General features: G+C 28.9%; 4 protein-coding genes across 12 annotated transcripts; 2 read left to right on the top strand and 2 right to left on the bottom strand.

The window, feature by feature from the left end:
- Nucleotides 1-2,902: 2,902 nt before the first annotated feature.
- Glurs-m (putative glutamate--tRNA ligase, mitochondrial) lies at nucleotides 2,903-6,156 on the bottom strand. Of its 2 annotated transcripts, none has more exons than XM_076390657.1 (9): nucleotides 5,862-6,156; nucleotides 5,475-5,709; nucleotides 4,933-5,128; nucleotides 4,649-4,863; nucleotides 4,303-4,522; nucleotides 4,035-4,195; nucleotides 3,795-3,958; nucleotides 3,582-3,739; nucleotides 2,903-3,515 (listed from the first exon to the last, which is right to left on the bottom strand). In XM_076390657.1, exons 1-9 carry the CDS (start codon nucleotides 5,959-5,961, stop codon nucleotides 3,435-3,437), a joined length of 1,530 nt encoding a protein of 509 aa, XP_076246772.1. In that variant the 5' UTR covers nucleotides 5,962-6,156; the 3' UTR covers nucleotides 2,903-3,434. The 2 variants fall into 2 exon arrangements, with proteins under 2 accessions (XP_076246772.1, XP_076246773.1); XM_076390658.1 differs by having other exon boundaries at nucleotides 3,801-3,958.
- A 1,374-nt stretch (nucleotides 6,157-7,530) lies between these two features.
- Nucleotides 7,531-12,696, top strand: Su(z)12 (Polycomb protein Su(z)12). 2 transcript variants are annotated; one of them, XM_076391212.1, is made up of 9 exons: nucleotides 7,531-7,720; nucleotides 8,778-8,824; nucleotides 9,288-9,421; nucleotides 9,512-9,603; nucleotides 9,694-9,886; nucleotides 9,961-10,326; nucleotides 10,398-10,696; nucleotides 10,768-11,021; nucleotides 11,096-12,696. In XM_076391212.1, exons 1-9 carry the CDS (start codon nucleotides 7,652-7,654, stop codon nucleotides 12,126-12,128), a joined length of 2,487 nt encoding a protein of 828 aa, XP_076247327.1. In that variant the 5' UTR covers nucleotides 7,531-7,651; the 3' UTR covers nucleotides 12,129-12,696. The 2 variants fall into 2 exon arrangements, with proteins under 2 accessions (XP_076247327.1, XP_076247326.1); XM_076391211.1 differs by having other exon boundaries at nucleotides 9,238-9,421.
- Nucleotides 12,697-13,690: 994 nt separating this feature from the next.
- On the bottom strand, nucleotides 13,691-17,011 carry LOC143187172 (methyltransferase-like protein 22). Of its 4 annotated transcripts, XM_076391223.1 has the most exons (7): nucleotides 16,732-16,887; nucleotides 16,440-16,650; nucleotides 15,669-15,813; nucleotides 15,169-15,300; nucleotides 14,908-15,093; nucleotides 14,658-14,825; nucleotides 13,691-14,591 (listed from the first exon to the last, which is right to left on the bottom strand). In XM_076391223.1, the coding sequence occupies exons 3-7, from the start codon at nucleotides 15,736-15,738 to the stop codon at nucleotides 14,305-14,307; spliced, it is 843 nt and encodes a 280-aa protein (XP_076247338.1). In that variant the 5' UTR covers nucleotides 15,739-15,813; nucleotides 16,440-16,650; nucleotides 16,732-16,887; the 3' UTR covers nucleotides 13,691-14,304. The 4 variants fall into 4 exon arrangements, with proteins under 4 accessions (XP_076247338.1, XP_076247341.1, XP_076247337.1 ...); XM_076391226.1 differs by lacking the exon at nucleotides 16,440-16,650 and having other exon boundaries at nucleotides 16,873-17,011; XM_076391222.1 differs by having other exon boundaries at nucleotides 16,440-16,887.
- Nucleotides 17,012-17,021: 10 nt separating this feature from the next.
- On the top strand, nucleotides 17,022-24,744 carry Pdi (protein disulfide isomerase). 4 transcript variants are annotated; one of them, XM_076391220.1, is made up of 9 exons: nucleotides 17,022-17,305; nucleotides 18,936-19,267; nucleotides 19,357-19,494; nucleotides 19,565-19,795; nucleotides 19,887-20,258; nucleotides 20,332-20,460; nucleotides 20,538-20,624; nucleotides 20,699-20,770; nucleotides 22,343-22,461. In XM_076391220.1, the coding sequence occupies exons 1-8, from the start codon at nucleotides 17,158-17,160 to the stop codon at nucleotides 20,747-20,749; spliced, it is 1,488 nt and encodes a 495-aa protein (XP_076247335.1). In that variant the 5' UTR covers nucleotides 17,022-17,157; the 3' UTR covers nucleotides 20,750-20,770; nucleotides 22,343-22,461. The 4 variants fall into 4 exon arrangements, with proteins under 4 accessions (XP_076247335.1, XP_076247334.1, XP_076247333.1 ...); XM_076391219.1 differs by lacking the exon at nucleotides 22,343-22,461 and adding an exon at nucleotides 20,887-22,315; XM_076391218.1 differs by lacking the exon at nucleotides 22,343-22,461 and having other exon boundaries at nucleotides 20,699-22,315.
- The last annotated feature ends 58 nt before the right edge of the window (nucleotides 24,745-24,802 follow it).

The raw sequence follows: 24,802 nt of genomic DNA, 5'->3' as shown, positions 1-24,802 counted from the left end.
AGAAATGTAAAATTATTTGTGATTACCAAACTACATTATTTGATAATTAAAATATAATAAATAATTCTAAGTTTTTAATGTAAAGGAAATCTTTTGCAAGTACGAAGTTGCAGGTTTTATTTAAATTTCTGTTTTCTTATTTTAACTACCTTGAAACGTGTTCGTTAAAACCTAGGATACCTTGTCTAAAAGAGAGGCAAAATATTAAAAGATTCTAACTCTCCTTTAATGAGAGGAGGAAGAAAAATATTGCATGGGATGATTCAATAATCGGACAAGTAAAGAGAGAACAGTTAAACTGTATCTCAATATTGTAACCAATTTTTTTAGAATGTAAAACTTTAAGATAGCAATGTTGCAAATGTAATCTTGAAATTTTTCAAACCTATACAATTTGATGTAACGTTTTATTCAATACACCTTGTCTTTTTAAATGTTACTGGATGCTCAATCTATACCACAAGAATTAATTGACTCTCGTATATATAAATTTACATTCCAATGTATAAATCTGCAAGGACAAAAGTGCCTATCTTAGATTTTCCAACTCCAGATATGTGGACAGTATTTACTTACCAGGCATATGTATTATAGCATTATTAACTCCAAAATTCTACTACACATTTCACATAATACATATAATATTATAAACGCCAGTAAATCACAAAAATAATTTGCATGTGATACTTGTTTCGAACATATAATAATAATTATATGTTGTATTCTGGTAATAACATTATAACAGTATTATAATGTAATATAATGACATTATAACAGTATTATAATGTTATAATTATGTAATGTTACATACTCTGTTGTAATTTCATATTTGTATTTCTAATATCTTACAAAATGTTTAGTAAAAATAAATAATATAATCGTTATATTGTATACCTTAATGGTAAACAATTATTTGAAGAAATATATAACTAAATATACTTTAAAAATTCTGTTATCTTTACATTCTATTAAGTCGAAAAACAATTTAAAGCAATGCAAAATTTGTTATTTATCATTGAAATCCCTAACATTTCTTGTATTTTATTAATATATATATTCAACTGAAACTGAATTTCAGTTTCAGTGAACAATACAAATGAAACTTTTTTAATTTTTATTTGATAAATGTACAGAGTGTAATCCATTCCATTTTTAACTAGCTAGTAAAGATGATACTAACATTCTATTATTTTTTAATCATTTTTCTATTGTCGACTATAAAAACATCATAGTAAATGCTTTTTCTAATTTTTCTTTTGACCAAAAATATAAGCCTTGTGTGTCTTAGCGTTTTCAAACATATTTAATTACAGAAATGTGAATAACTATAACAGCTTTTTGTTTTTAACTTAATTTTACTCAAATATAATACTTCATTTGCAATTTAATTTAAAAAATGGGATCAGAGAGGTTTAACCTGTGTTAGTCGTAAACTTAAGGTTACAGGCTTCTCGTATCAAAACGAGAAAAACCAATCATCATCTCCCATTTCTCCATAGAAAGGATCATACAAATACTCTCAAATTTACGTTTTTAAACCTTTAAAGTAGTCTTTTTACTTTTGAGATTTGTGTCAAGATTTAAGCCATCTAACGGATTTCAACGAAACTGTATCCCTTCTTCCGATCAAATCGTATCTACAGGGTGTAACAGAGTGTTTTAAGTTTTAGTAGCTAAATTTTTTTAGCAGATTCTACAGATATAAATAAAGAGAAAATTTTACATAAACACAAATCATATAAAACTTTATTGAAAAATTAAGACAAAATTACGAAATATGAAAAGAACAATAATGGGTTTACGGTTATTTTGATGTAATATACCTACGATGAATGATCAACAATGTTTACATTTAGACTATGCAAGCTGTGTTTACTGTTTAAAGTCGTCAGAGGTATTGAATGAATATTGAACGTAATTTTTGTCAGTGTTATGAGTAAGTTGTTGGACTTCATATTGAAATGTCACAATTAAATACGAAGCGATAGAATACAGATATGCTGCTAAAAACTGGAACACCCTGTATATTAACGTGTATGTATTTTTTGTATCTTTTAAATTTTCCAAATATCTCACCTTTTTTATCACTTTTAATTAAGTTTCACGTTTTACTTATTCTTAGTTTCAAAGTTTCAGTAGTAGCGGAATTAATCTAGATTTATTCGTTTTGATATTGAGATACTGTATATTATACATATTATACTATTGTTATATTTATAAATAACTGATGATGATATTAATATTATAATAATTTTAATTGTAATTGCGTAACAAACTTTATTCATAAACTTGCAAAACTTGTTTATGTTATGTTTATACAACAAATTTAAAATTTAAATATTCCCTAACTAGAAACAGTTTACTCAAAAAATATTATTTTAACACTTATTGTTAAGTTAAACATTAAATGACAAAATACATTTTAATTAGAATGTTAGACTATTATATATCCTGCTTAAGGTAAGAATTTCTTCTTTTTTGCATATTAAAATTTCTAAAATGAATATTCTTAATTAAAGTCTTAGTATAATGGGTATACTATTCTTGAAAAAACAAATATTCTGTATTAAGAACTACAGTAGAGCATAACAAAGTGTTTAAATTATACTCATACAATAAAAATGATACATTAGAAGCTATGAAACACTTGCATAATCTATAAAACGTTGACTTACAAATTTAATTGTTACACTGTTTATTATTGTCCAATGTTGTTTCAATATAAATTTATCATATAAAAAGTATTGTATATGTTTTGACCTTATCATAAATTTATATGACTAAAGTAATTATGATGATCTTGGATTAAAATTGTGTAAATTATGTTGTTTTCTATAAAATATTACCTACAAGAAATACACATTGGTTTAACATTTAAACAAATCTGGCATTATAATTCCGTTCTGATATTATATAAAACTGAAATGTTTACTTATAGCTGTGTATTTCTTTAATTATAACATCTCTTAAATTATTATGTGTATACATGTTTCAATAGACTTAAATGTATACTAATATTGATAATTTTGTTGTATATCTGTATATGGGTGTGTATATTTTATTTAGCAAACATATAATCACGCTTATATTTATACAAAAAGTTTTAGAATAATAAATGTTCCTCAGTTTAGCAGTATTGGAAACAATAATTTGTACTATTTTATCTGATCTGCTACTTAAAAAAGCAGACCTCCACCTAATAATTATAACTAGGACGATTCTCTATAAATTGACTAGATATCCAAATGTAATACATCATTTTATAATTAAAACTGTATATTCGAATTCACGTTTTTATAACATAAATAAAGTAAACGCTACTGTCTTGAAATTCAAAATAATTTGTTTAATGAATATAGTAAATGCATTAAACTTAATATTTAAATTTGATGTCAATTATAAACGCAGAAGTATATTTGATCACAGAATAGATTCTAAGCAATGGAGCGGTTTATCCTTAATAATGTAGTGTCTTTTCCTAAAATTTCCATCATCTCACCTACAGGTGGACCTTCCTAAAAATATAATTCATATTAAATACCGACTGTCAATTGTTAAAGTTTGTATAATATTCAATTTACCTTTAATCCGCTAAGTATACCACGTAAAACTTTCATTAATGTTGGAAACGGAATCTCGTGCTCTTTTGCCAATTCATGAAGATAACTATTAAGCCATGTCTTGTTGAAATTTTGAATATCAACTTCAATTAACTTCGTACTTAATATCTTGAGGGCATCTGTAATGAAATAATTTATGTAACATAAACAAAATTTAATAATTGTAAATTTTACCTGAACATCCTGATTTCGTAACGTCTAAAGGTGAAGCTGGTATAATCCACAAAAAGGACAAATCTGGAGACACCAAATCACTTAATTTATGAATTCTACTTTGTCCCCACTTCAACACTGCAATTATATGATGCTTATCTAGTTGTAAACTCCCATCAACTTGTCTAAAACAATATTTAAAATAACATATAAACATTCTAAATGATAAAAAAATAAATATTTGTATAAATAAGTGCATACCTATCTGGAAATGCTTCAGTAACTAATTTTCTAACTCGTTCAACTAAAAATTTGACATTTTTTTCATTTGCTAGTAACTTTGAAATTTCTAATTGATTGAAGTCTAATAATCTTTGAGGTAAGAGTCTATTAGAATTCGGTTTTATTTTCGAAATATCAAACTGAAACAATAGAAATACAATATAGTATGAGACAAATATGTACATCTAACACAGTTAATATAAATTATTAATTTGCGATAAAATTTCAATATTCGGAAACTAATTACTTGTTTAATTAATTCTTCATAACTATCAATATAGTGAAAACCTCTGTTATCAAAACCACCACCAGCATGTATAACATAATTTAAAACAGCTAATGGAAAAATCCCTTCTTTCCTAAACACTTCAATTTGTATATCATTTTGCCTTTTTGATAATTTTGTCCCATTAGAATTGAGAATAAGAGGTAAATGTCCATATAATGGTGGTGTCCAACCAAATGCTCTGCAATAACATATTTTATCTTCATAATTATCTCTTGTAAATAAAATTTCTATTTTATACATTTTTAAAATAATAGAAAATGAATTATATGTCCATTAATGTAGAATTTAAATATTTTATACTTACTTATACATCATGATGTGCTTGGGTGTAGATACTTGCCATTCAATTCCTCGCAAAACATGGGATATTTCCATTAAATGATCATCAACTACATTTGCAAAGTGGTAAGTTGGATAACCATCCGATTTAATAATAACAGGATCTCCTTCAAGTTGTGCAACATCGTGAACTATTTTACCATGTATCAAATCATCAAATTCTTCTACTATGGAAGATAACTATAAAAATTTGAAAAAGATAAAAAATATTCAATCAAAATAGCAGCACTGAATAATATTTTAATGTACCTTAAATCTGATACAATAGGGTTGTCCTTTATTGAGCTTCTCTTTAACTTCATCTTTAGTTAAATGTCGACATCTATTATCATATTTAGGCACTTGCCTGCACTTCAAAGCTTCTTTTCTTAATAAGTCCAGTCTGCTTTCTGTGCAGAAACAGTAATATGCAGATTCATTACTCAAAAGTTTAAGTACTTGTTCTCTGTAATTTAATTAGTAACATATTAAAATCTTTGTATTTTACTAAACATTTCAAATCAGATAATTTTTTCAATTTTCTTTTAATTTATTTTCAACAGTCATAATTAAAAAATAGTTTTAAGTACTAACATTATCAAATAATTTTGTAATTTATGTTATCTCCAATCAAATCAATTCTTCTAACAAATACTTTTTTAAGATTTCCAAGGAATCAGTGCACAAAACTTGAACCATACTTTGCATTAAACTACTAATAAAATTTGTGTTATACTTGGTAATCATATAAACAAAATACTATATAAATTTTAATAAACATTTATTTCTATTTAAATAAGAATTGATCATACTTATATATTTCAAGACGTTTTGATTGTATGTATGGCCCAGTAGGCCCACCTCTTATTGGATCCTCATCCGATATAATTCCAGACCACAACAGATCATTATGAATTTTTTCTATTGCTCCAGGTACACATCTAGTCTGATCTGTGTCTTCAATTCGCAATATAAACGTGCCATTATTAGCACGTGCAAATAAATAATTATATAATGCAGTTCTTAGTCCTCCTAAATGCAATAAACCTGTAAAATGTTTAACACTTGTAGCTGAATCTATTAATTTAAAAAGTAATTAAAATCTGAAATTTGAAAAATGTAATAGCACTAAGTAATAAAAAATAAATACTACATAACATGACATACAGTTACAACCGTACAGTACCTATTTTACATACCAGTTGGACTGGGCGCGAATCTAACTCTTACTTGGTCTTTCTTGTAGAAACGCTTTTGTATAACTTGAACATACAATGTGCGAAGTATATTGCGATGCATCTTATTTTAAAGTTGCATTAAGGTTATGATTAAAATATTTTTATTTTGTGTCACGCATGTACAGTTCACTGTAATTCATTAACATCCGTAATGAAATTGCTTTCTAATCCACTACTTTCTATTTATTATACTATTACATTAAATATTGAAATTAACTATCGGGAATATAATTCGTCCACGCGTTTTTGGTTAACTCTTTCATACGCGCAAAACATATGTACATTTATATACATACGTTGTACCTCTAGCAGAAGATACTTATGATTTACCACCTTTAAAACATCATTTAAAAAGTACCAAAAAAAATCTCATTCACTGCTTTTGATTATGTCACGTGGAGATTCGAAAATTTTTCAAATATTCATGTACAATTAATTCACAAATGTGTAGATGAATATGTATTATTATACTTATTTGTGATTTAGTTTCATTTTAATTTTATTAACGTCTAGCAATTAGTTCTTTGAGTTTCTATATTTTTTAGTACTTTGGTAATAGAGATTTACAGATAAACCATGCGAACTTGACAATTCTGATTAACCTTATCCAAATAATTTCAAGTAGAATCTTATTCATTTAATGTATAATTATTTAACAATCGCTCATTTGCCAAACTAGTAAACTTCGCAAAAAAATATTTACATTTATTTGAAATACAAAAAATTAAGCATCAATCAAATAGTACTTTGGCACTAAAATTTAAAAAAATTCAAAAAGTAGAGTTAATTACTTTGATCATAGTTATTAGCATACGACTTTTATTTGAGTAATATTTTACTGCAAATCTGTTATTAATTCTCAGGGTTTCATAGTTAATTACGCATTAAGTGCTTGTCATCATGAGAATTCCTGATAAATAGAATTCATATAAACGTGGGTGGTAAGACTTGCGTAACCTTCGAGTTTGCATGGTCAACCCATACACATGGTGTCCTGCAGTCTTTCATTCAAATTTCATCAATGATTCTATTGGCAAAAATAAGTCTAAAATATCGTGTAACACAAAGTTCGTAAAAACTTCATTAAAAAGTTATTACTAATATATGATACATTAATCTATCTACAATCATGAAAGTGGTATAAGTCTTTTCATTTAAAATAAATACTTCGTGCATATAAGTTACTCCTAAAATTTTACAGTAATAGTTTCACATTTGAATAACATATGTATTTTAGAAAATATCTTACTTTCTTCTAGAAAAAGACTTTTTAAAACGCCTAAATAATCAAAATTCTAAATGTCAAATACGCATAACTTTTTAAATGATGAATTCTTAAAGTTGAGTAGTAGTATTTTTGGATTCTACTCGTAGAATATTATCTTCTGATACAAAAAAGTCAATAATTTTTAGTGCTTATAAAACAAAATTTAACTAATAGGTGTATTATGAATTTATTTTAATAATGTGAACTCAACAGCCGCAGCAAATCCACAAAAGACCGCATGTAAATCGTGTGTATTATGATATTATTCGTATTTGCCGCAATAAAACAATGATAACACGCGATTGGTTAGTTCTAGTTAACCTCATGCGCAGAAGGGTGCGCTTCAGTTGCAGGCCGAGCGCCGCAGATTTCGCGCGGGGCGGGTGTTGTCATTGTATTTTCACGTGACGAAAGTGAGCTTCTGTGAGATATTCGGTAACAAATCGCGTGAAAATGCCGCCGAAAAAGCGGGAGAAAGAATTGGATGGGCAGAAGGGTCCTCGAATGGATCAAATACAAGCGGATCACGAGCTATTCCTGCAAGCCTTCGAAAGTAAGAATCTCCAGGCATCATTCTCCTTTTTTACGGATCACTATCATCTGAAAACAATTAATATTGAGGATATCGGTCCTCGCGCGGTCAACGATTGCATCTTTCCGTGAATCTCTAAGTAAATGTTGAAGATGGTCGAACATAACCCCATTCGTCAAGACGTATCGAGCGCCGAAGCGCGCGTCGGTTCCTTCATTCCCTCCTTCGCTTTAATTCGCGCATCTGTCATTCCTCTGCTGCATTTAAATGTATTTTTGATCCAGAAACTTTGCGTTGAAGAAGCAGTCAACGCAGACAAGCAATATCTTCATAAATTCAGTTTAATTTTATCTATGTACTCTGTATCCTTTCTTATAACGTAACGAGTATTTTTTTTAAACATTTTCGTAAAAAAAAAACACTGTTTTGTGTTGTTGAAAATGGAAGTCATAGTTTAAGATCATTTTTATTCGATATGTTCGCAAAAGTAGGTTCAACACTTTTTCGAAAAAGTGCAATTTTTATCTTAAGTGAAATGTTTTAATTTTCTCGCATTTGTAAGCAGTATTTTATACTGTTATGATTAATTTATTGAATTTATTTTTATATGGGTAAAAGAAATTTTAAGCAAAAAGTATAATTTTCTAAATATATTTGTTTTAATTATCGTAAATTAAACATTTCTTTTTTCATTAAAAAAAAACCGTAAACACGAAAGAAATTAATTATCAAAAAGCACTGACAAACTCCAAATTAGGATATCTTGTTTTTTATTTAATTTTAAAAGTGAAATCGGAAAGATTTAATAATATTTATATAATTAACATCGTATACAAGTATCTCGTAGCGGACGAGAATAACCTAATTGTCAATAGTTCAATGGAAAAAGATCAGTGTGTACTTTTAAACTTGAGTGATTCTTTTTTACTTTTGAGATATGTATCAATCTCTAAGCCATCTAGGGAGATTCAGTGAAGTTACATCTGTCCTTGCGTAATTTAGTTATATTTATAAAATTAATATTTAAATTCAAAATTTTCAATGTCTCATTTTGCAATGCATTTGTATTATTTTTCAGAGCCAACCCAGATCTATCGATTTCTACGCACAAGGAACCAAATTTCAGTGAGTAAAGAAATATTAATTTATATTCTTTATTTTATTTTAATTAATTGTTCAATGTTTAATTTGTTCTCAAAGTGTTAACTGAATATTTTAAAATTCAAAATGCATGCTAAATATACATAAAATAAGTATGTCATTATTTGGCGCACCTTTTGCTGTACTATGAGCAAATGTTTTTTTTAAATACCGATAAAGAGTGTATCATTAATCGAAATAGTGTGTTTGTGAATATTTGTTGTTATACATTGTAAGAAAAGTTATAGAGCTATACTTTGAAGTTTCTTACATTTGTTTTTGGCATTTAAAAACGGTAGGTATACAAATTTATTGTTTTATAGACTTTGTACTTGAAATAAAAAAGGTGTAAATATGTAATATATAAAATTATTGATATTTTATATAATTCTTTCTAGCCAATATTTCTATATAGAAATTTAACTTATATGAGACAACGTATGTCTAGAAGTCATAAATCTCGTAGAGGATTTAAAGTGGACACAATATTGGATAAGCTAATATCAAAGAACAATCAGCAACAAAATCCAGGCGTTTGTGGATACATGACACTAACTTTTCTAGGTTTTTATGATAAGAAAGGTAGTTGTACTTAAAAATAGTATCTTGTATAGACATAGCATAATTCATACAATATATTCAATACAATTTTTTCTCATAATAATATTACAGTTGAAACACCTCAGGATCCAGTTAAAGTAGAAACGTTATTACTGAAAATTTGTCATAAAAAACGAAAAGATGTCAGTTCACCAATCATGCAGGTATGTGTGTCAAAATGATATAAATAATTAAGAATTAAATAAATAAAATTAATTGCATTCTGTGCATAAATATTTTGTTCTCTATTTTAGGTTTCAGTTGGTACAAGTGAAGTTCCAATTAATCCTTGCGAAAATCAGCCACCACCAAAGGCACCTACTATATCTATACCTAACGAATCTTTTAGCTTAAACAATGGTCATGTAGCAAAGACTTACATGCTTTTACTTAGAGTTTATTGTACGTCCAGTTCTAGCTGCCTTATACACAACTGTGATTTAGATGGTCTGTAAAGTTTTATATTACAAAGTGAATTGAGGTATGCCGTGTCTAATAGCTGTTTCTCTTTCCTTTTACAGAACCAGCTCAAAAACGTCGTAAATCCTCCACGGGTTCAATTAAAAGTGGGGGTGAAGAAGTGAAATTATATGGTTCTGAACTGATAGTGTATGATAAACATAATCGATGTTTGTTAACAGATGGCGATTATGAATTAGGTTTACAGGAAGTACAAACCAATGTTCGATCTAGCCCAAAGAAGCACAGCTCTTGGGAGACTGTACCTGACATTAAGGAATGTGGTCCTTTTGAAGTATTTAGTAAAGGACCAACATTAAAGTTTAGGCTTAATTGGACAACCGAACCAAGTAATGGATTAGTAGACAGACCAACTCCAATACATCCACTACCGAATGGTGATAATAAAGAAAATCGATCAGGAAATAGTAAGTTTTCCAGATTTACTTCAAGATAAACTTTAAAAGAGTACTATTCGTAACTTATTTCACAATTTTAGCTGGTCTAGAACGTTCTTCCACAAACAACAATAATAGTAGTACTAATAATAATAATACGACACTGCCAACACCTAGTCCCCTTAATTCCTCGAGAATGATAACACCCAGTGAGAAGTCGGATACTTCAGCAAATACGCAGCAAATAGTTTATCAATTCTTGTATAATAATAATAGTCGTCAGCAAACAGAAGCTTGCGAAGATTTGCATTGCCCTTGGTGCTCCTTAGACTGTGGAAAGCTTTATTCTCTTTTAAAACATTTAAAATTATGTCATTCACGGTTCACATTTACGTACGTGGTGAGTATTCAATCCTAGTGCTAACTTTTATAATTATTCAAATACCAAATAAAGCGTATTTATTTCGATAGCCAATTCCACAAGGCGCTCGTATAGATGTGGCAATAAATGAATGTTACGATGGCTCGTACGCAGGAAGCCCTCATGAATTAATTTCACAACCTAACAGTGTAGCTTTTTCAAGAACAGGGCCCACAAGACGTACGAGTGTCACAAATATATTAGTTTGTCGTCCAAAACGAACTAAACCGAGTCTTTCCGAGTTTCTGGAGCTTGACGAAAATGAATATGAAAGCCAAAGACCTTACATTACTGGCCACAATAGGTATAATATTCGTTTTAAAACATCGTTTTTCTTTTTGCCATACGATATAATAAGACTCATAAAAATTATCACAGATTGTATCATCATACCGTCACGTGTTTACCTATATACCCAAAGGAGATGGATATCGATTCCGAAGGAGAAAATGATCCAAAATGGTTACAGACAAAAACAATGATGATGATTGACGACTTCACGGATGTAAACGAGGGAGAAAAAGAACTTATGAAAATGTGGAATTTACATGTCATGAAATATGGCTATGTAGGAGACTGCCAAATACCACTGGCTTGCCAAATGTTCTTAGAAACTAAAGGAAAGGAATTGCTCATGAAGAATTTATATCGTAATTTTGTTTTGCACATGTGTAGCTTGTTCGATTTCGGCTTAATTAGTCCCGTAATTTTGTATCAAACAATTCAAAAGTTGCAAGAGATTATGAAAGAAGGTGGGGAAGATCTTCGAAAGGTTTTACAAAAATCCCACGAAGCTCAAATTGAGAAGTGGATTAGTTCAGGTTTTCATGCGTCCACGGATGTTAGTAAACCAATCAACGTAAGTACTAAGGTAAATTTTAACAATGATGGATCGAATTCCAATGCAAGACGAAAGACTTCTGTGCCGCTGGGCTCACCAAACTCGCAAAATGTGAAAACAACGGTTTCTATGCATAGCAATGTTAGCAAACATGCTAGCATGATAACAACATCATCGAATAAGACTGTCAATCACAATAGTACAATCCAGAATTCTGTTAATAAGAATTCCGGGACATTTACATCTGCACAAAGTGGCACGAATAAAACTGCTTCCACTGCTTGTGTAACGAACACTACCAGTAGCAAAGTTTCTACAGGGGTTGCAATGACCAACGGTGTGTCGAATCAAAATGAAGTAGGACAAAAACAGGCCAACGATGTACCTACGCGGCGTAAAAGTACAAATTCTATAGTTCCAGTTTCAGAAAATGCGACGCCTTTACGCCGAAAGTCGATGGCCAGTGAAAGTGCAACTACCGAATATCATAGACGAAAATTGGTTTTGGACACGATATCGAATAATGGTAACGTTAACCAAAAGCCAGCCCAAACTGGTAACAGTTATTAGTAACTGTTACACGGTTTTGTTTTGAAAGAAGGTGACGATTCGGGCTTCGCTATCATTTTATTTTGGATTTGGTAGTCTCTCTGTTGATTTTTGGTTTTGTTGCCGCGAATGAGAGGATCTGAAAATGAGCGAGAGGGAAATGAAAAAGACGGAATATGACTATTTTCTCTCGTTATCTCATACTTGTTCATTCGTGATCCCTCAGTCGTCGAGCAGCAACGAAAAAGATAGTGGAGCTAGCGATTGCCTTCTTTCGAAACAGAAAACTCGAGCCTCTTTCGAGACAAGACTGTACATGCATTGCTACATTTATTGTACGTTTTTGTACAGTATATGTTGCGAAGAATCTAATTTCGATCAGAGTGATTGATATTACAGCTAATAATTGATAATCATTGCTCTAGCGACTAGATTGGTTGTCTATAAATTCAAATGTTTTAATGTAAAAATAAAACGAATAACGAAATATTAGATAAATATAATATGAGTAACTCTTTTAACTGTGAATTTTGAAATAATTTGAATATCATCAAAAAATTATGTTAAGTACACATACATGAAAATCCTTTTTTCATAAAAGTATAATATACCCGTTCTTTCTTGGTCTAGTCAATGACACTTGTTTCCAATTCTCGAAAGTTTTTATTTGTCTAGCGATATACGAAAATCTTATTGCCTCGTATGTTTGACATTCATTATTTGTAAAATGTAATATTTTAATTACAAAACTGAAACAAAAGAAACGATGAATTAATTGAAAAATAATATATTAAATTCATATGTAATTATCATATGTGAAAAAAACTCAAGAGCTCTGAATGAATTTTATATAATGGGTGGGAGAAATATAAAGAACTCAAGGTTTAGCTGAGCGACTGATAACACATTGTGAAGTCTTCAATAGCTAAAAACCTTGGAACACATTGTATACTTTTTAACACACAGAGTTTGAAAAAGTTCATTAAATTTCTTCTACCTAATATATACTTGTAATTAGAGAGTATAGATTATTCTTTTACAAGGTAAAAGTACCTCCTATGTAATGTTAATTTAAATTACCAAACAGATGAATTTATTAGTATCTGAGGTTGATATGAAATTAAAAAGCTATCAGATGATGTCTTGATGAAAGATGGGACCGTGGTAGAATTACTTGAGATATTTCTTGTAAACTCAATTTAATAAACTGAGGCTGTAAATTATAAGTTTTACTCCAAAATAAGAGATAAATAGTTATAAAGTGCCTTTATAAAGCCACGGAATCTGATTATGAGAGTGACTATCGCTAAATTTGTAAACCTTTATGTTGAGTATTTATACTCGTTTGTAATATGTTTGAATTCTGTACGTTTTTATTTAGCAAAAATATCGCCGATTGTCGTTCTCTCAGATAAACTTGTGGATAAATTTAATATATGATAATAAATTTATTCTGCGTGTAATATACGCAACATTACTGCCGATAGTCGTTCGAAGAAACGTTTACATTCCTATATGTAATACGTGACGTTTCTTTATAATTTAATTAGGTAGAATTTTATAATCTCGCTTAGGCTTTTATCAAGTATTCATTTTTAAGGAATCTTTGTTCTCTTCGAACGACTTTGATCACTGTCCATTAATATTATTACTTACGCTAGGTTGTAAATAAAAAAACACAATAAACATGTGGACATGATACATTTTTATTATTTTATTTAAAAATATTGAAATCATCTTTCGATTTTTTTCCATAAAAATATATCGGAATTCAGATTCATAAAGAATTTCATTGTAGACAAAGTACTTTAACGAGAAAACATCCTAATTTAATAATACTGAGTCTTCGTGTTGTCTAATTGTAACATATACATGCACATACAATTTAATTACAACTAGTTACACGAAATGTGTAAATAATTTCTGTTGTTATATATGTACATCTTTTTACAAAATTATAATTTATGATATATACATTCTCTTTCATATTTACAAAAAATGTATTAAGGTTTCAAACAAAAGTAACATTCTTTGTCGTCAACAACCATTCTCAAATTTTTGTAAACCTTTCACCCTATCTTTTAATACTTTAATTTAATTATTATAACAATCTTGACTAGTTTGTTTATTTGATGCTATTAAACGTATTCAAACATCTTCATCCATTTCCTTGTTAATTATTATATATTTAGTTACTTTATTCACTTAATTGATTTTCTATTTTCATGAGTATCATATGTTTTATTCTATCATATTTGAAATATTGTGGGAAGTCTATTTTAATATATTCAATATGCCAGCTGAGGTTTTCTTTTTCAATACATTTTAAAAATTCTTCGTACATTGGAGCAACTGTATCCATATCAGTTGTAGTAAAAACATATCTTTTCTCTAGAGCAACATAAACAACTTTTGGATTTCTCGAATTTAAGAGTTTTGCTAATGTTAAAACAAATCCTTTTGTTATGTTTTCGTCATATATTACTGTAAACAGAAAACTGTCAATACCAGTATATTAGTCTTCTGCTAGATAAAAAAAGTACAACTTACCATCTGCAGCTAAAATAACATTTACTTCATCTATTTTTCTGTCACAAAATATAGGAGATTTTAAATTTAAAAAATTTAATTCCTTAACAGAAACTTTGGATTTGATATATGTATTATTTCTCACAAAATTTCTATGTATTAACTTTAATATTTCTCCTACATCAACATCTGAAAAGGGAAACGTAAATATTAATTAATATTTAATACAGTATAAATTATTTTAGTAACATTAAATTAATGTTTCTATTACCTGTGCAGATTACTTCTCTGGCCAAAAAACTTGCCACTATACTAGTCAAACCAACTCCAGCACCTAGTTCTAAAACCACCTTATTTTTTACCAAATCAGGATTAGATAAAATATAATCAGCTAACAGTAAAGCACCTCGCCATACTTGCAATCCAACATCTTGCAACCTTGTAGATACATAATGTTCTGAAAATATGTATTTTATTTATTCAGAAATTTTCTTCTCGAGTACTATATAGGGTATTGTAAATTAATTTATACCTATTACTAATTTTCCTTCCCTTTGTCTATCTACATCTAAATCTCCATCACTATCATGCGTTATTGTATTACCAGTACATTCTGATTTAATCATATAAGATGGATACTTAAAAATGAAGCTAGTTATTGCATCTAAAAATAAAACATAGTTTTATAGTTACACGATTATATTGAAATATACAATGAGAAAGTGTATGAAATTATCACCTTGTCAACAAATATATTACATAAATTTAAAATAAATACAGGGCAATATACAAAATATTAAAGTTTATTAAAATGGAGTTTGATCCATTTTAATAGTGATATAGTCAAAATACAAAGAAAAAAATTTATTAATTAAACTTTCTTTGAATCGTCTTTCATTTGACACATTTCTTTTTCTCGAAATAAATTCAGTAGCGTAAGTCAAGGTGGTAACTTAAAGTGGCTCGAGCTTCGAGCTACACATGTCAAACATAATATTATTATACATAAAAAAGAAGAAGAAATAAACTTACTGCCATTCTTAAGTTTCACCCAAGAATTTTTATTTTCTTCGTATATTTCTGACGTGACAGTATGTGTCATCTTTGAAAGTTCACTGTTATTACAAAACTTATCTAATTTTTTATATTATCCAATTGTGCAAAACAGTAGACATACCTGGATTAAGAGAAAATGAATCTTATTAAAATAGGGAATTAGATATTTTAACTTGTTAGTATTAAGAAAAGAATGAACACGGTATTAATTTATATAGACAATAAAAATTCGAGTACGAAAACAGTTCAGTATTATTAATATAATCAAGATTATTATTTCTTATTCGTACTTTATCTTAAAATTATCAAAATTTAATTAAAGACCACCATCTATACTAAACACAACCAAACTATGACATTCATTTCATTTATTTGAGTTATATTTGCCCTTAACTGCACTTACATAATACGCTATTATATATTAAAATATGCTTCATCTCTGCTATATTTCGATATCATTCTGATTATACATTTTGATTAAGTTTACAAAATATATAATGATGATTAATAACATGATTCATATAGAAATCAGTACCACTTTTTCATACAAACATAAGAAAATAAAATAAAATAATATTTATTATCCAATGATGCAATGCAGACAATTTTTATGTATAATTTATGCAGAATAAAATAATATTTTATATATAAATAATATTAATATAATATATATATAAATAATATTAATAAAATATATTTATTATTCAGAATAAAATAATTAAAAAATCATTTATTAGCATATATTACATTTGAAGATATAGTACGGCTTGAGATTCAAACTCTCATTACCACCCACTCCCAATCATCGCGTTACCACCTGTTACTTCACTTGGAAACGGTACTCCAAACGAAACAAGTCCCGTTAACTAGAGAATCTTCGTCCACGTGTGTAGCGGCGATAATAAAAAATAACCTATATGCAATTCTAACAAGTACTATTTCCAGCATGAATTCATATCTAGAAAAAGGGACTATACTTTTATCTCTGTTGCAGAGTGACAAAATCATCAATTATCAGCGGAAAAGAAACTATCCTGACCCTCATTACGTTACATGGCAATTTTAAGCTGCATCTGTACTTCGCGAATAAGTGAGGTTAGGTTCAGCACGAACACGGTTCATGATTGGTCGACAGACCTTTGTCGTGGTCCCTCGTTCAATTTTCGAAGCATAAACGCACCTTTACGTGCATCCCACCAGATTTTCTTGTATCGCGTCGACCAATCAGCAGCTCCCACGCTGAATGTGATGCCACGCATTAACCACGATCTACCAATTGTATAGTTCTTCACGTCGTTGTGTTTGTTCACTTTATCCGTGTCCCTCGGCGAACGCTGTTGGATGTCTTTGATCTCGATACCGTAACGGCAACGTTCACTGTTTTTTTGGACACGATCGACGAGTCTCTCCCAGTCTCCTACGCGTGCCGTAAAAATTGAGCAATAGAATAGACCTCGTTTGGAAAATGAAGTTTTTTACGCTGACGTTTTTAGCGGTTTTTTCTTTCGCCGCAACCTTTGCGAAAATTGAAACCGAAGATGCGGTTTTAGTACTCACGCAGAATAACATCGACGAAGCTATTACACAGAATGAATATCTACTCGTCGAGTTTTGTAAGTATTACTTCGTTCTGTTTGGTAATGAATTTGTTGAATTCTAGTCGTTTATTTCGATCTCGGGACGTATTTTTGTGTGCACTGGCGAAATGTGACCGAGGCTGATCCAGATGCTAGATCTTTACACGTCACCATTTAGATGCCGGTTCCGAAGATTAATCACGCTTGTTGACAGCATCTTAATATCGTTATCTTAATATAATTTGTATGATGAAATTAAGCTTTTCACCTCGGGATTTGTAAATATGTTGTACGTTTCATGCAACGTGTAAATATTTAGTCTTTCATTACGATATTTCGTGTTTCGTGAAAATAGATAGCACGTTAGTTTTTGTGATTATTGTAATTTATATATTTATTTTATAAAATATGATGATACAGGAGGTGTAACATATTATTGAAAGCTTACGAGTAGAGGAATCCAATGAGGAAGTTTCACTTATTGTACACCTTTTATTTAAGAAATATAAATTAGAGACTGTTTAATGTAGTATGATCGAGATCTGGTTTGATGATCAGAGGAGTAGTAATTGTTTTTATGACTACATTTATGCAATTAAAATATATCTAAATGTTCAATTATTTCCATTAATATAGTTAAGGGTACATTCTTTTTAGTTTTTTTTTTTATTTTATTTATTTTAATGGCAAGAGATAAGGATTTCTTTCAAAGAAAAACAAAATTGACCTTCGGATCTTCTTTATACTTTCACCTATAAAGGAATCTTTGCTACCATATGTTTTTTTATCAACCCTGCAACTTTTATAAATGATACGTTGAACAATGCTAACTTGAATCTCAAGAAAGAGGCTCAAATCTTTGATTTATGAAAGTTTCATCTTAGCAGTTTTCGAGTAGGAGAGATTTAATGAATAAAAATTCAGCATACAGAGGCTTTAAACAAAAGTTAATACTTTTTAATTGTGAAGGTTCAAAAATGAATGTTAAGCTATTATTTCCCATTATTAAAAACATTTATGATTTTATTTTGTATTGCTGTGTTAACATATTGCTGATTAGTATAATCAACTGTGACCAAAGCAAATTTCTTTAATATTCTTATATCTTTCTATGAATATTCACAGAATGTTAACTTGTTGGGGATCAAGACTTAGAGATACAATGGGTATTGTCTCATATTTTTAGACATTCTAAACATTTGTAAAAGCATAATTTCATTTAAGCAACATTGTTATATGTTTTATTAATTCTTCAAAGACAAACTATTTTCATCTATAGAAACATTACACAGATGTGTAGGCCACATGTTGCCTCATTGTTATCTTAATGGAATTGTGTCTGAACAGGTGAAAAATAGAAGACAGTGTTTAATGATCCATAACTAACAGATTGTAACACATTTATTACATCCATTGTTTTAAGTGTTAATAAGGGAAGACCAAATGATTACAGCCCCAGAGACTCTCTCTTGTCCCAATGGAATCCCTCTTAGGTTTTTCTACTTATGAGCTTTTCAACATTGCATCATATCACATATCCCTTGCATACATATTATAATATTGTCATTGATATAATTATAAAATTCTGAAGTGTTGACTATTCATTATACAAATTTTTATAGTCTTATTGAATTTTATATAATTTAATAATTTTTTTCACATGTAGATGCCCCATGGTGTGGACATTGTAAAGCTTTGGCTCCTGAATATGCTAAAGCTGCAAAGATGTTACAAGAGCTTAATTCCCCTGTGAAGTTAGCTAAAGTTGATGCAACCATAGAAACAGAATTAGCTGAAATGCATAGTGTTCAAGGGTACCCAACTCTTAAGTTCTACCGTAAAGGTTCTGTCATTGCTTATAGCGGTGGCCGTAAAGCAGATGAGATTGTAGCTTGGGTGACTAAGAAGAGTGGATCGGCTGCTAAAACCTTACAATCAGTTGAAGAAACTAAATCCTTTATTGACGCAGAGAATGTTGCCATTATTGGATTCTTCAAGGTTGAGATTCTTTTATTTGAAATAATATTTATATATTGTAAAATTTAAGTGTAAGTTACTATATATTATTTTTTATATCACCTTATTAGGACATGGAATCGAGTGGAGCAAAAGTATTTATGGATGTTTGTAACTCAATTGATGATCATGTATTTGGTGTTACTAGCAGTGATGAAGTTTTCAGTGAATATGGGGCACAAGATGGTACAGTTATTTTATTCAAAAAGGTATATAATTAAAAATTTACATTATTTTATTTATTTGCGTATATTTTATATAATTAATATTTTATTTTAGTTCGATGAAGGCAAAAACGAATTTAAAGAAGAACTGGATGCTACAAAACTACGAAACTTTATCTCTGTATATGCGTTACCTTTAGTTGTTGATTTCAATCACGATACAGCACAAAAGATATTTAGCGGCAATATTAAAAGCCATCTCCTTGTCTTCCTTAGTAAAGAAGCTGGTCATTTTGAGAAGTATATAGACGAGATTAAAGAACCAGCGAAAAAATTCCGTGGGGAGGTACGTGTGAATGTGAATCATGTATATAAAATAAACGTTAAATTAATTTAAATTTAAAAAATTAATATACAATTGCAATGTGTATATCTAGGTGTTATTCGTTACAATTAATTTGGATGAGCCTGATCATGAACGTATTCTGGAATTCTTTGGTATGAAGAAGAGTGAAGTACCTGCCATGTATATCATTAAACTTGAAGAAAATATGGATAAATATAAACCAGAGAAACCAGAATTAACCAGTGAAAACGTTTTGGAATTTGTAACTGCATTTATCGAAGGCAAATTGAAGAGACATTTTCTTACACAAGATTTACCTGAAGACTGGGACAAGAACCCTGTAAAAGTTCTTGTTGGTACTAACTTCCATGAAGTTGCATACAATAAGGAGAAGAACGTTTTAGTTGAATTTTATGCTCCATGGTGTGGTCACTGCAGGCAGCTGGCTCCCGTTTACGAAGCAGTATGTTTTATTGAAATTTTTATTTTTTCCAGTAGTAGAGGAAATTTTTAAATATAATTCAATGCACTTTTAGCTCGGAGAAAAATACAAAGACAGCGAAGATTTAGTCATAGCAAAAATGGATGCTACTGCGAATGAAATAGAAGATATCAAAATTAGAAGTTACCCTATAATTATGCTTTTTAAGAAAAACACGAATGAGGTAAGTATATGAAATTTAAAATGCGGTAAACTTTGAATTATTACATGACTCTTGATATGCATAAAATAAATTTCTAGGCTGTGACATACAATGGAGAAATGACACTCGCAGGACTTTCTAAATTTATTGATACCGATGGTGCTTATGGTCAAGCTGCAGAAGAGGTATATATTGCATAACACTTCAATGAATATTAATGGTTTCACTGGTTTTTAAATGTCAACTTTTACATTTGTAGACTCAGGAAGAAGATGAAGACGATGATGGGCCAAGAAGAGATGAATTATAAAATACACATCATCATCAAGGAGTAAATTTAATAATTTTTCACTTTCTATTAACAATTGATAAACTCTGTAATTCCGCTTAAAGATACTAATTTATAGAAGACTTCTTAATCATTCATCTTCATTTTATTATTTTCAGATTTAAGCTTATAAAACAATTCTTCATAGTGTACAATTACCTGTAAGGATTTATTTGCAGTTTTACACGAGGTTCTTTTGTGCATGTATGCAGGTTAAGTCGTAAAGGATTAGAATGCAAATATTATTTCTAATATCTTTTGTTTCGTTTAGCTACACTTTAGTTAACGAAAAAGAAGGCAGACATGCTCTTAGGAAATATTCTTCAAAATAATATTTTTGAACATCTCCAAGAGCAATAGCGATATTTGCATTTCTAATTTTAAGTCTCCTGTATATGTTGTATGAACATATGATTGGTTTAATTCAACTATAACATATGCCCTTACACAATGTGATAAATTACACATAATTTGAAAAATTTATTTTACATATGCTAGATCTAAAGTATATTTTAAAAGAATACTGATAATAAAAATGACTTTGTAATTCAAGAATAGGGCACACGCGCCACTCGAATTGGTCATATCTTTTTCCACTGTATTTATTAACCTTTTGGAAACTGCAATGTTTACATGTAATACCTTTAACTCCGTGATACTGGTGTGTGAAGGTGTATTTTTTGAAAAATTATTAAGCTAAGATTCCAGCAAAATTGTGAATCGTATTTTATTTTTATAAAAAAACCGTTTTTTTTTATTATACGTATACTCATTTATGCGCGTACAGCACATCCATAGATACGATAGAAATCATTGTCTTTGTTATTGATGAAGTAGAATTCTACTAAAATATGTGATCCATAAACCCGTTTGTGTTTACAGCATTTAGAACAATGTACATGATGTAGACAATATATGCTTCAATAATTTAAGGAGTGATAGAGGGCTCAAATGAGACACAAAATGTTCTATGACAAAATATTCGATCTACCTGTATTTTACAGTGATAATGCATTAGCGTTAACATTAAAATTTGTTCATAGAACATTTTGTGAACTACTTTCGCTACTCTATCACCTCATAAAATATTAAAATGTATATTGTTTGCATAATGTACATTACAATCATTTTATAGACTCATAAGGTAGAAACAATTCCAATATTTTCCTAAGTTCGATTGAATAAGGATTTTATAAAGGAAGATTTTAGATATGATTTATATCAATTGTCAAGGGAAGAGAAATAAACTCTATCTTTAAGTCTATTATACATAATTTTTAATACGTATATACATGTAAATGTAGCTCATAGACTTATTTAGTTTCCATGCAGAAATTCCAGTGAATAATAACACAAATATCGTTTTCTAATGACTGTACTTATATATAAGAAAGATTAAAATATGTAACAGAAAAGAAATATCGAATACAGTATGAATATCGATATATTTACGTACATCGTGCGTATGATATGGACAGTTAACACTTTGAGTAGCAATTTATTTCTTATGATTTTCCTAATTATTATTAATTACCTGATTTTTACTCATTTATTCTTGTTTTTTTCTTTTGCCAGAAACAGCATCTCGACATAAGGATGGAACAAAAGTTTGATCCTTCGATATTGAATAAATTTTTATATCAGACATTGATATTTACAGAAGAGGTAAAAAATGTGTTGAAATTAAACTGTGACGAAGTAATGTTTTCATTAAAGCCATGGCGTATGGAGATGGTGATTAAACAGGAACTTAGTGAAACTTGTACTTGCCCCAAAGTAAGATAATAAGTACCCTATACATTTTTCATAAGAGTTCTATATTAAATTTTTTCATTTTATCCAAAAGTCTGAAACTGGAGTTGAAGAAATTGCAGCAGGAATTAGTAAGGCGTTACTACAAACACAACAATTACGTGAAAAATTATCTCTTAGTACAATGACAAGAAAAAATAGCGCAAAACAACTTAGCGTAGCAGAGATATATAATCCTCTCGCGGCTGGTAAATATTTAATGGAAAAATGAATTTAATATCATATTGGTTTATTGATTGTATTATTATTCAATTTAGATGGTAAAAAAAGAGAGAAAGAAAGAAATTTTAATCCAGACAATAAGAACCTCCATGGTATTAAAAATAAAAGTATTAATAAATTCAGTACTCAGAATAAAAGTTCTGGTAATGATTTACAAACTAAAGTAATAGAAGAAAATACAAATAGTGGAGGAACAAAAAGTAAAGAATTAGCAGTACATTCAGGAAAGTCAATAAAGAATAAAAACTTTTTGGCAATAAATAAGCAGAATATTAAAAATACAAAGGAAATTAGAAAACAAAAAAGTAGCAATCATAAATTGGAAAATAATTCTAAATCTAGTAGCTCTATAACAAAGGTAGTATAATTATATACAATATATGTGTGTGTTGTCTTTGAACTCTTTCCATGGTATTTTAAATATTTTATCATTCAATCAAAATAATAGTCATTTTTATCCAAACAAGACAAGTACAAGTTAAACGTATAACAGAATATGTAAATAGATGGAAGGCAAAATAAGTTAAATGATAATCAACAGTTTTGACAATGTCTCTGCTTAATATTCTTTGAGATATTGGTTCTGTTAAGTCGTTATATTGTATTAGAACTTCATATATAATGAAATTTTTTAATTCAATTGTACTGAAAATGTTTTGATTGTTAAGTGATTTTAATTCTATTCCATAACTTTTTATACAGACAAAATGTATTAAATTTGATAAAAGGTCTTCTATGGCATCAACTAGTGAATTAAAAGATTTAATACAAAAAATGTCGAATGAATCTAATGATTGTGTGTTTCTTAATACATACAATACAAACTGCCCATTACACGGAAATGTAACTTCACAGTTTACATATGAACAAAACTTTGTGACTATGGATGTTGTAGATAGTCTTATTGCATTTAATATACCTGGGCAAGTAATTAAGCCACTAAAAGCGTATCATACATATTTAAATAATGAATTTTCTGATAAATCAATTGACAATGGAAAACAAAAGAAGATGTTTAACAAGTTTTTGACAGAGTTCAATAAAATGGTAAGTAATTTTGGTAGAGTTGTGTAAGATAAATAAAAAGTTTAGAATTTAGAAGTTAAAAAATACATATGTATTAACATATATTTCAGAATGAAGCTGTATACAATTCCTTAATACAAAAGAATCACAATACAAGCACATTAAATAAACTTATACTATTATTAAAAAATGTTTTCTCTAAAGATATAGAAGCATCTGTTTTAGCGAACAACAAACAAATGTTTGCTGAAATAAATTCTGTAGAAAATATGTATGATGTAAAGCAATTAGACAGTCTGCATATTTGGAAATCAAATACACAAAAAACATTAGTAGATAACAATTATTATACAACTGGATGGATGTCAAATGGAGTTTGGAATCCTTCTTATACTCAAAATTTTAAAGGTAAATGGCAGTTTTTTTTTGTGTGCTCTTATATAGTGTTTTATCATATTTTGTTCTTAGGATTGTCAAGAGTAAAATGTATGTATTATGGAAACGATAGCCAATTACTATTATTTTTTGAAGTGATGCAGCAATTACAACAACTACAGTATTCTAAAGAATTGATACAAATTATTTTACAAAATGTTCTTCCTAACATGAAGTTGCATTTTGATCCCACAAAACCAGAATTTGTGAAAATGTATAAAGCAATTTATATTCTTTGCCAGGGTCTGAATCCAAAAATTCCAATATTAGTAAGAACAGATAAATAAAACTTACGGAAAACTATGTACTTATATGTATGTGTTGCTATAGTAACTAAGAATCAGCGATATGTATGCAATTATTTAAGTAAACACTACAGTACTGTTTTAATACATTATAACAAATGTTTTATTGCCTATTTTCTAACTACTTTTTACTCATATCAATATAACTAACATTAATTTGTAGATGTCGATTATTATTATGCGAATATCAAAAAATTGAAATTAATATTTGTTAACGTTAATTAATTTTAATTTA

This window comes from Calliopsis andreniformis, unplaced genomic scaffold (assembly GCF_051401765.1).
Source record: "Calliopsis andreniformis isolate RMS-2024a unplaced genomic scaffold, iyCalAndr_principal scaffold0022, whole genome shotgun sequence".
Classification (NCBI taxonomy): Eukaryota; Metazoa; Arthropoda; class Insecta; order Hymenoptera; family Andrenidae; genus Calliopsis; species Calliopsis andreniformis.
This window is presented reverse-complemented; position numbering and strand designations above follow the sequence as displayed.

Coding starts and splice junctions, on each gene's coding strand:
- Glurs-m (XM_076390657.1), bottom strand. CDS start 5,961: ATGCATCGCAATATACTTCGCACATTGTATGTTCAAGTTATACAAAAG. Junction 4,523..4,648: donor AAGCACATCATGATGTATAA/GTAAGTATAAAA, acceptor ATGTTATTGCAG/AGCATTTGGTTGGACACCAC. Junction 3,740..3,794: donor TACGAAATCAGGATGTTCAG/GTAAAATTTACA, acceptor ATTTCATTACAG/ATGCCCTCAAGATATTAAGT.
- LOC143187172 (XM_076391226.1), bottom strand. CDS start 15,738: ATGACACATACTGTCACGTCAGAAATATACGAAGAAAATAAAAATTCT. Junction 15,301..15,668: donor GGTGAAACTTAAGAATGGCA/GTAAGTTTATTT, acceptor TTTTATTTTTAG/ATGCAATAACTAGCTTCATT. Junction 15,094..15,168: donor GGAAGGAAAATTAGTAATAG/GTATAAATTAAT, acceptor ACATATTTTCAG/AACATTATGTATCTACAAGG.
- Pdi (XM_076391217.1), top strand. CDS start 22,364: ATGGAACAAAAGTTTGATCCTTCGATATTGAATAAATTTTTATATCAG. Junction 22,544..22,613: donor AAACTTGTACTTGCCCCAAA/GTAAGATAATAA, acceptor TTTATCCAAAAG/TCTGAAACTGGAGTTGAAGA. Junction 24,236..24,295: donor TTATACTCAAAATTTTAAAG/GTAAATGGCAGT, acceptor TTTTGTTCTTAG/GATTGTCAAGAGTAAAATGT.